The 11256-nt window shown below is 44.0% G+C and overlaps 1 protein-coding gene across 1 annotated transcript in view; it reads right to left on the reverse strand.

Annotated features, from left to right (window-relative positions):
• The window catches only part of LOC143329067 (solute carrier family 22 member 23-like), a 34219-nt gene extending 23580 nt beyond the window's left edge, over nt 1-10639 (reverse strand). Inside the window, exons 1-3 of the mRNA XM_076744742.1 lie at nt 9829-10639; nt 2157-2260; nt 1923-2077 (exon numbers count right to left, since the gene is read on the reverse strand). Coding sequence (XP_076600857.1) covers nt 1923-2077; nt 2157-2260; nt 9829-10266 — 697 coding nt within the window. The 5' untranslated portion in view covers nt 10267-10639. The remainder of the gene's footprint in view (nt 1-1922; nt 2078-2156; nt 2261-9828) is intronic.
• Nucleotides 10640-11256: the final 617 nt, after the last annotated feature.

The following is an 11256-nucleotide window of genomic DNA, read 5'->3' on the forward strand; positions in this document are numbered from 1 at the left end:
TGCAGATGTCAAGTTCATTTAAATATGATATGGCGCCGCACTGTACAGCTTGACTCCACCCTTTTTGCCCCCTTCTGTCCCACCCTCTTTCCTTTGTCCTGGGCGCAGACTAAACGGTCCTTCTATTTTGGGAGCGCGGCGAAGCTTTTCAAGGTATACAGTGTGGAGTAAATTAGAATGACAAGGACACTGAGGGCCCCTTCCTTCATCATCTCACCCTTGCTCCCTCCCTCTCATCTTCACTTCCTCCCTTTCCTCCACTTTTGCAAACCTCTCTCTGTACTGGTCAAGCACTGCAGCCAAACAGGCTTTTAAGGATCCATCGCTAAGGCCAAAATATACATCAACTGCACGTCCAATTATCAGGATGCCATCAAAAAGTCCCCTCCTTCCCATTCTTTAGAAACTAACAACATTCCCACAGAACTAATTATTGAAGGTCATATCAACAGCGAGGATTCATCTCCGAGAGCATTACAGTCTCTACCCCCACCCCCACCCCCTCTGCCGTTATCACATTATTGATTTGCAGTAACGAGGATTAAAATCTCAGGAAAAGACACATGCTGGTACACATAAATAAAAATTAAAGAGTTCACTTCAAGGGTAAGGAGCCTGTAATGAGAATTTATCCCGACAATGGCATTCAGCTTAATAAATGTTAGGAGGCCACTGCAACACAATTACTCTTCTTCTCGCTGAATGCTTCCCTCAGCTAGAGACAAAAATTGAAGTAGAACAGCCTTTTGATTAGGTGTGTCTGGTCGTAATGAGAACAGCGTCAGTGGGAGGATACCAAGGACTAATACTGGGCGGAAGGTTACAGTACTTCAGCATTCAAACACACGTGATAAAAATGTATGTTCATCATATTCGTTAAAATGGTTATGTTGCCTTTTAGTGGGCCACATCTTATATATATATATATATATATATATATATATATATATATACTTTTTTTTTTTTTTTCAAGTATGTAAGATCTAAAGATTTAGATTAAAATTCAGTGTATCTTCTTTCCTTCTTTCCTTTAAGGGTGAGATGTGTGAGGGATTATGTTTTGACATGACAGGGGATAATGTTTATGTAATGCTTAAATATTTACGCAAGCCGAACAAAGAAAACTGTCCCTTCCAACCTGCAGTGCAATAAAAGCTGCTCCTACATCGGAGACATGGAGCCAAACCCAAACAAACCAGTTTGGCCAACAGGTGGATCGTCAGCGGAACAAGCCTGCGTTTTGCACAGTATACTGCTGCATTAACTCTGAGCCGTTTCTCATCGGCACTTCTGCCTCAAGCCTCAAGCAAAATGACTCTGCTCTGCGAAGGGCCAACTTTGACGTCAGTACAAGACACAAACTGGGAAAAATATTCAGCATTGACAGTCAGTACAGATACTAAGAAGTATTCACATGTCATCTGATCGCTTGCTAAACCTCTGAGAAACAGTGATTATCTAGTCACAGCTTAGAACCACAAATGGTGACGTAATTTCTCAACACGCTAAATTGGTGCGCATGGGACGCCAGTAAGTGCGATCTTCTGTATTAAATGAGTTTGGGACAAACAAACAAGCAAAGTTTAATGGATTAAACAGTCTATTTGTTTGCTGCAAGGTAGACTGCAGATGTTAGCATGCCGGGCTAACTTATCTATACGTACAGCAGTAACCTAACACTATTTCCAAAGTTGTCATTTCAGCTATCAAAATCAATGGTCACTGGCTAGAAACATGAATCCTGCTTTCATACACTTCCATGTGAAGTCTTCCATTGTTTCAAATATTGCTTCAAATTTTGAGTGGTTAATCTGTCAACATTATAGTCGAAAACTTGCACGTGTGCTGTGCAAAGCAATAATAACGATGAGGGGCAAGGCTTAGCTAAGGTTCTATCAGCACAAAACGTTTAAAAGACTTACTGAGGACGTAGAGGGAAAGGGTGATCCCTGCCAGGCAGAAGCCCTCAAAGAAGCGCAGGGTGCTGAACATGGGGACGTTGACGGAGAAGGCCACAGTCAGACCGAACACCAGCATGAACAGCACCGATATGATCAGCACTGGGTGGCGGCCAAACCTAAGGGGTACGATCAGAATGATTTGTTGACTCAGTGTGTATTCAATGTGGGGAAAAAAGGCTTTGGTGAAAATCTTACCAGTCAGCAAGGATTCCAAACACCAAATATCCAAAGATGGATCCCACCAGCAGAGAAAATTTTGCAATGTGGACTTTCCATGCTGAGTCACAGACCAGACTCCACTGTGGAGACAAACAAACACAGGCATTAGTTCAGAAATATATGCCGGGTAACAAATGTAGAAGTGATAGATAAATACATGTTTGTTTGTTTTTTTGAGGATGAGATATTTTTATCTATTGACTCTCATTCTTCACTAGGTCTGTCTGACTATTATCACTCAGAACACACAACACTGAAACGTGAGACGTGCACAACCTGGAACAGAAGGGCTTCCTGTTATTTCGTCTAATATGGACACTGACATGATATTCCTGCAACAATTACATTTCCTTTGCTAACTATTCCAGGCATTATTTTACACAGAATACACTGCAAGCACTTTTTTTATGTTAATTGTTTGGCACTTTAGGCTCAACGGTCCCCCAAAATAACACACATCTGAAACAGACTTGATGTTACACTCTGATGGAGTACCTGATTATACCTTACTAATATGTGATTAGCTAATAAAGCACAAAAAATAAGTAGACTTGCAAGAGAGCACCAAAATACAGTATAAATTTTCAAAATGATGCATTGGTGTTTTCCTCCACTCATAAATGTATGCATGTTTATGCAAAGCCCACATCATGCTTGTGCCTTACAGTGCCACCAGAAAGGTTGGAGAAGCTTATTTGTCCTTGAAAACCAAGATCAGGGATTCAAACATCTGTACTAACACCAACAATTTCCTCAGTCAAAAATCACTGAGTGTACAAGATGACATTTCTTAGTTTATGATTTATCTATGCCTCCCCTGCTGTGGTACACGGCATTACAGGACACACTGCCTCTCTTTATTTTCTTCTTTGCCTGAAACTCTCTACTGCAGCAGCAGAAGGATTCTTAGAGCGCAAACAATGCAGCGTGTGCTTGCTTTTGCATGAATCAAGCACTCCCTGATTTTTTTTGCCCCCACAGTTGCGACAAGTCGTGACAAATAGACCTGACAGAGCGAGAGAGAGAGAGAGGTGCAGCAGCAAACGTAAAGCCCAGTGGAGTGCACTTCTCATGCACATGAACTGCTTGTAGGGAGAAACTCAATACCCAAAGAAATCTACCCGAACCTGCAACTTCAACTACCTCTAGCATTATCGCGTAATGATCCCAGATGGGCAGTTGATCCTGGTTTGAACAGAAGATGAATTTCGGCGAGGAGGAGGATATTTGGATCTTTTTTGGCACCATATGCCTCCCAGCTGTCTGTGCTGACACAAGCAGCAGGAAGGAGCAGACAGCCATAGCAGGTGCATAGCGTATGGGAGGCTGATCAATGTTGACCTCGACTGCGCCTCGTCTATACACCAAACATGATATGAATTCATATAATTTATCATTGTCAATATATTGCAAAATATATTGCCATGTCACAAAAATGTATTTCATGCAGCAGCTCAACCTTGTCTTGAAACACAGCGTGTATTTATTTATTTAATTCTTACATTTTTCTCTGAGAGGGTCTAACCTCCCATAACCTCTACCATAGTGACCTGTTCAGAATGGAACGCTCCAGGATTACCCTGAGCCACCCAGTCATCACATGATCCAGGCATGCCACTCATTCATGGTTTCAGTATCGATGTCAGCAGAGAAAAAGACAGAGGGAGGCAAACAAGTTCCTGTTGCACAATCACTGCACAAGCAAGGGTGTTCAAAAAAACTCAGGCTGTCCTCCCCCATGACTGTGACAAACCGGCATATGCACTGAATTTAAACTCTGAGTCTGCAATTATACAGGGGCTGGCACTGCATGCCTGGATGACAGTCTGGTGACTGTGCCCAACACACATCTGCGGGTGACCACAGGTGAAGATTGTCAACATATGGGCATTCCCAACTCACATGCCAGAGACAACACAGCAAGTGCTACGTGCTGTTGAAATCTGTAGCCAAATGGTTAGAGCATGGCAGATTTTGATAGCCAAAGTATCATTAATGTGTTTTATTTAAAAGTATCAATTGGCATGTATTATTAACCAGCTTTTTCCTCCAGGCCGACGCTCTGACCGAGCTCATACAGCGTCATTAATGGGCATCCACACTGCTATTAGCAAGTGCAAAACATATGGACGGACTTTCAGCTACAGCAGAGCACAGAAATCCCAGAAAACTGCGATTCAGTCTAAGCATGAGTCAAATCCACGCAGCTTGTCTGCTATGCCCCTGTTATTTCTGTCAGTTGCTCCCTCGCTATTGTCTTGCTCATTTGGGAGTAATGAATAGAAGTCAGTGTGTGGAGTTGGGTTTCTACGCATATGAATCTGTTAGCTGACAGAAAACGCAGAACAATGAGGGGCCGAAAGCAAATCAGTTGAAACCCACAGGGTGTCTGTCGACCTCTCTCAAATGACTGGCCACCGATGATTGGCGTGCACCAAACAGTCTCATTAGCTCCGATGAAGACGCTCTCTACTACAGCTGCACATTTCTGCACTCGTTGAACTACAGAGTGGTGGGTGGGGGGTTTCAAAAGGGTGGGGGAGAGAAGGAGAGAAGGAGGGAGGGAAGTGGAGGAAAGCACAGGAGGAGGGAGGAATACAGATTATACAATGCAGAAGCAGAACACCGAAAGATATGCAGAGAAATGCAAAGAATAAAGAGGAGTATGGAAAAGGATGACAGGCTAAAGAGAGAGGGATCGAGATGCTTAAAGGCAGTTGTGAGGGGAAGGCAGAAAACACATGGAGGGACTGCTGCATAGTTACTGCCTAGCAACAGACCGTCGCCGTGGTTATCAGACTCTTTCTGCTTCCAAGTGCAAGTTTTAGCATCGCTGCCTCGCCAAAGGGTTGAAATCCCACAATGTGCTAGGAGCTTAGGTGAGGGTGAAAGAGGGGATTCAAAGGGAGAGTGGCAAAAAGATAAATCTGCAAGAAAGCAACCGAAAGAGTTCAGACACTGTAAAACAGAATGTGATCATTTGCTAATCCATTTTGACTTAAGCTCAGTTTCATATATTTCGTATTTTACTTCATGGGCTTCATTGGTTTTTGTACATGTATGTTTCAAAGAAGTTGGGACAGGAGCAACAAAAGACTGGGAAAGATGTGGAATGCTCCAAAAACACCTGGAGCATTCCACAGGTGAACAGGTTCATTGGTAACAGGTGATAGCATCATGATTGGGTATGAAAGAGACATCTTGGAAAGACTTGGGCGTTCACAAGCGAGGATGGAGTGAGGTTCACCACTTAGTGGACTGTACAAACGATGTTGCTACATGGGCTTGGGTACATTCGTAAAACTGTTAATGGCAAATGCAGTTCATCTGTAGTTTCCATTGCAGTTGCGGTAAAAAGCAGCAAAGAAACAAACAGTACAGATATCTGATATATCAGATGTAGCCTGAGGGACTCACTGCCTGAGAGCATGTTTATATTATCTGGGTGTGACCATGTATGAAGTAACTGTCATACAACTGTATCATCCTGACTATACAGCACATCGTGTGAAAAATGCTAACATGTTTGACAAGTTGGCTGATGGCAGTTATGTTCCACAGTGACAGATGGTGAAACAACAAACCTTTGTCTGACAGTCCTTTATTCAATGCCTCTTTTGTCGACAGTTGTGAACCAAAACTACACATCTGTCACCAAAGAGACCCGGCATGTATGTATGTATGTATGTATGTGCATGGAACACTCCCACGGCAAGAATTCCATCACACAATCCTAAAAACAAACTTAAACCTCTGCCGAAGATCAGAGACCCCATAATGTTCCCCCCCTCCCTGTTACAGAACGGCGCTTATCAGAAACAAGCCAGCAGCACACAGACACAGACACATAGCGCCTCAACAGAGTTTTATCTTTTGGTCTCAAGCGTCTTAGAGTGGCTGTCATTGTGTGCTGACTGGGTATCTGCAGCGGGGTCATCGCCTTGCGACAGCTGAGACTGTTTCACAGTGTCCCACACTGATCCTGGGTCTGTGGAAGGAGCCAACCAGCTGGGTAAACAGTATGAAGGGACACAGACCAGAGAGGCCTGCATGGGTGTTCAACTACAGTATCATCTTTCAGATCTATGGGTGTGCAACCTCCAGCACAGTGATACTGGGTCTGGGTGTACCCACTAACATGCTTTTACAACATATCTTCCTTATCACTGTCACACAATACTCTAACCTTCATCGTAAGAAAAATAACATGAGCATGACAGACTCTGTCATGTTTAACTGTACCAGATATACTGAAGCAGCACTGAAACAATCAATTAATTAACAGGGCTGCAACTAATTTGCCCGAGAAGTATATTATTTCTCTCAACTATTTAATTAAACTAAAAATAGAAAATAGTTTCAAATGTATATCACAGTTTACCAAAGCCCAAAAACAGTTCTTCGATTTTTTTGCCTTAAAAACTGCTATTACTTAGAGCTATTTTTCTATTGATCAACCAATGGATTAATCGACTCAAGAGTCAACAGTAAATAATCAGCAACAATTCATTTATTAAGCAAGAATGCACAGCACTGGAGGCATAGAATTTGCCTCTTTTCATAGATTTTAAATGATCATTTTAAATGAAATGTCTCTGGGTTTTAAACCGTTGGTCAGACAAAATGAGCAATATGAGGAACTTCAACTTGGACTGTAGTAACCTGTGACCTTTACTGACATCACATAGACAAAACATTAGTCATTACATTAAAAATAGCTTAAATGTATACTACGCAGGATTTTCCTAAAAAACAAGTTTAGACACACAAAAGTAACCTCTCAGTCATCACTTATGACCCAGTGTGTGTGTAGCAGTGTATTCATCCGCAGAGACTCTGCCCTCTGCCTGTATTTTCTTATTGTTTTCTTATTTTGCTGTGTCCAGGACATTTCTGGGCTGCAACCTTTGGGCAGTGGGCGTTTAACCGACAGCCAATAACAGCTCTCAGGTGAGGTCGTGACTTTATTAAAAAGGTAATAACCAAGCGCCAGACCGTAAGCAGCATGCAATCAAGGGGAAGCTACAAAAATGCAGATGCACCACTGAAAACTGTGTACAAAGAGTAACTGACAGTTCCTTATAATATAACTTTAAATGCGGGATGGTTTTGTAGTTATGGACCAATCCAAAGGCCATTATACGACGAAGTTTTACAAAAGGGGAATCCTACATTCACTTTCACGCGTTAAAATGATCATCAATCCCTGCACGACAAGTGTCTCTCCACACTTTCACAGGGATCAGCGTGGAGGTTAATCTCTGCTTTGAAGAGGTTCTCAGGCCACTATTTTGGTCGGCGTGTGCAGCTGCTACCCATCTGAACAGGAGCTGGAAAGGGTACGTTGCAGAGAGACTATCTGTTCCTGAGTAATGATACATTCTCATTTCTAAGGCTCAGTCCAATTTAGATGGGCCCTGAGGAGAGTTTAGACTCAATTAGGATGGGTGTCCACATTAACCGCTTTGGATCCTTCACCACCACCTCAACCTCCAACCGCCTCCATCAGAGCCTTCTTTGTGACCCCAAGAAAAAGGAGTGAGCAGCAATGTGCTGCTGTGCTGCTGATTCTGGAGGCAAACCCTATGTAAAAACAGATTTACATGTTTATCTCATTTGTTATGAAAGGCTAGCAGAGGCATGTGTGGTTAGAATGTGTCTGCACATTGTGACAGAGGCACTACCACACTTCCAGAGTGTTGGCACTCTGCTCTGCCTTTTAGGGATGTCACAGATAGCTGAGCCCAGTCGTGTGCAGTTATGCCTATGCAATCCAAACACAGGGAGAAATGCCAAGTCATCACTTCCTGCCGTAGTGTCACATCCTAGTTTCTGTGCTGTGGTAGAGAAACGAGGTCTTGAAAGAGTGAGGGGCAGCTTGTCAAAAGAGACAAGTTGGAGGTTGAATTCTCCGACATTTTTGGCTCCATTTTGCCATCCGATTCAGGTGACCTTGTCAGAATGTGAACCGCATGGGTCAGGGAAGACGAGCACAGCCGGAGATGCTTTCACCAACTGCTCGGGCCTGTCACCGATCTGCAGTGGTGGTAGTGTCAACATGACATTCTCTGTATGCATGCAAAGGCAACACAAACATTAGCATGTACAGGTTACGATGCCAGCATGACCGGAGGGCCAGCAGTGTTTCTTCATATTGGAAACTTCTCACTGTTGTTTCATTACCCATGAGAGAACTGACATTTTTTGATTCTTGGTAATGTGGATACACCCAATCGATTCCCCTCGCATATGACTTCACATTCAGCTGCAGGTTTTGAGTGTTTTGAAGGCCTCTTTCCATAAAAATGTTTATCAGCCTGGCCTTAGCTCATGCAACTCCACCCCCCAAATTACCCTACAGCCAGTAAATGAAATCAAAACTTAAACTGTTCCCCCCTCTTGGGCTCATGACTGAATTAAAAGGCCAGAACAGCATTTTATTTGCTCCATTTAAATGGGGACATTATCAGTGATAAGCAGATGGGCTGTTGGCATCACAGTGGACGCAAGCTCAGAATGCCACAACCCCTCCCGCCACACAGAGAAGCTTCAAAGCCCGGCTTCAGATCTAACTGTCTCCGATAAGCCTTTTGATTATGGCATGCATGCAAAACTCTTCAGTGGTGGAGATGCTGCAGATTAAAATGCAGTTCATCATGAGGTTATCAGAGCGTGGAACATTTTAGATTTTTTACAAGCAAAACCGAATGCTGAATAACTTCTATTGAATCTGATCACAAGGTCTTAATTGAACTCTGTTATAAGAATATCATTTCTCCAAAGATTCAATCACATTACCGCATCAATATTAACGGCGAGCTCAAAGTGTCATGCCCTGCCGCACAAACAAAATAAAACTTGATATCTTGACATAAGCATGCAGCATCCTCAAGAGAGGGAGAAGAGCTGATAGGCGTAATTTGACATAAAAAGCCTTCCTCCTCCAGCTACCGGCCCAACTCTGCAGGCCTGAGCTGTCTCCTCAGCCTGGCCTGTGCAGGTAGGGAATGTCACAACATTACAGTGACACGAAAAGTGCCCAGGCTGAAAGCTGTAAGAATATCTCTCTGGTGTTTGTTCAGTGCAGTTTATAGGCCAGGTAGTGTTTGACCAGGGATGGGGTTGCATTATTCTAGAGAGTGCACTAATGACCTTTGCTCCAAATCTAAGGCTCCAAGTCTATTATGTCCGTTATGACAACGGCAAATTCCACCAGCCCAGGCAGTTTTTGCCCAATGTGCCAAGGATGGGGGCTCTGCCATAGGTCACACTTTGTGTCAGCTGTCGCGGTGATGCATGATGCAGCCTCTCACCTACACATCCCTACTACTTTCAACCCAAGTGCGAGCTTACTGTGGATCTCTACAGAATGGAAATGATTCCAGCGCTCGTGTGGAGAAATGCACGGCTCGGGTGCAATAATGGAGGCACAACCACAGCCACTATGCAGAAAGCTGTCAAAGAATGCGATCTGGGCGTAATTTTAGTCATATTTTTTTTCAGCGATGGGTGTAGAGTTGATAAGTGCCAGTGTGTCTCCCTCTTACTAACGTAAATCGATCCTAAGAGGCTTAGAGCGGACAGGGCATCACATATGCATAACACAATATGATGGAGAGGATGCCCGTCCTCAAGATGGACAGCTTACCTTGGTAACCACATTCTGCACAAGTCCCGTGTGCAGCTCGAACGTCCACTCGCTGCACCTACACTGCATGTTGTTCGTGTCATTGTGGCTGCCGTAACTTCCATTGGCGTAAAGGGAAGCCGGCCGCGCGCTGATGTTTTTTGGACTGTCTAACAACGAGGAATGACCTGCAGTCTGATTCGTCAGGTTCGCCAAAGGCTGCACACATGTGTTGTTTGGCTGGGCGAGGAGGAAATTATCAGAGTACTGGCTGAATCCAATGAATAACGCCGGAATCCATGTCAGCACGATCAGCTGTTTCTGGTACTTCCCAAATCCCCCGAGAAACGGCAGAACAGAACCGTCGATGCGTGTCAGCAGCTCCGGCGACGTGGTTTCGGGGGACACGAAGCCGTTCTCCGGTTGATGGTCCTCCGTGTCGAGCTGCACCACGGCCATCGTGGTTTCGCCGATAGATGCCTCCGTTGTGAAGCGAAGCCGGGGTTGCAGTGCTACCCCCTGTCGACTCCACAATGCGTCAATGCCCCCAGCTCCGCCGGTGAAAGCCGTGCGCAGTCAGTCACTAGAATGGAAATAAGACGCACCTCTTTATTATCAGGAAGCACTTCCCTCCTTCTGCTACCAAAGAGCCGTGCGGGACTGACTTAATTCTTAAGCTCCGACCAAAAAAAGGCGGATTGCTGTGAATGGTGAACGGACAGGAGAAGAGCTATTTCATGATTAGTCCCGTCGTCTGACTCATTGGTTTCTGTGTCCGTCAGCTGTGGCAGCAGAGCCCTGGGAAGTGCTTCCTGAGGGAGCCACAGGTAACACACCTGCCCATAAAGGCTGTGCTGTTGACTCAAGCCCAATATGGCCACCTGTAACCACTGGTAACCAGCTTAAAGGAAAATGCTCGTTCCCTGTGCAGGAGAGCGGCAAGCCAGCCACTGAAAAAGAGCATTATTGTTATTATGCCTTGTCATATTCAACAGTCAGTACATATTTTTAATAAAACACAAAATTCTTGTAGTGTTTATTTTCCCATCGTTTGTATTATTTAATGACAGAATGAAGTCAAACCACATCACAAATGTTTTTGAGAAAACGCAAGAAAGTCACAAGATCCTGTATTTGGGATTCTGTAAAATGAGGAATAAGTATACAAACATGCTTAATACAGAGATTGTCAGTGCAGAGTACAGATCATCAGGGCGTAGGAGGAGGAACTTGTTTCGTCTCCACCCATCCCTCCAGCAAACCATAAAGACTGCAGTTCTGCTTTACCAGTGCAATAAACCAGTGAGCACCAACTGGGATTTCAACATTGATTTTTGCCTGAAAGCTGGTTGGTCTTCTGTCTGAACGTCTAAGGCCTCAATATCAGCGTGTTCCGAAACACAAATCTGGTCAAACATTTTAAGAATTTGTTCAGTTGTAGGTTGAAAG

Source organism: Chaetodon auriga, chromosome 12, assembly GCF_051107435.1.
Source record: "Chaetodon auriga isolate fChaAug3 chromosome 12, fChaAug3.hap1, whole genome shotgun sequence".
NCBI classification, from domain to species: Eukaryota; Metazoa; Chordata; class Actinopteri; order Chaetodontiformes; family Chaetodontidae; genus Chaetodon; species Chaetodon auriga.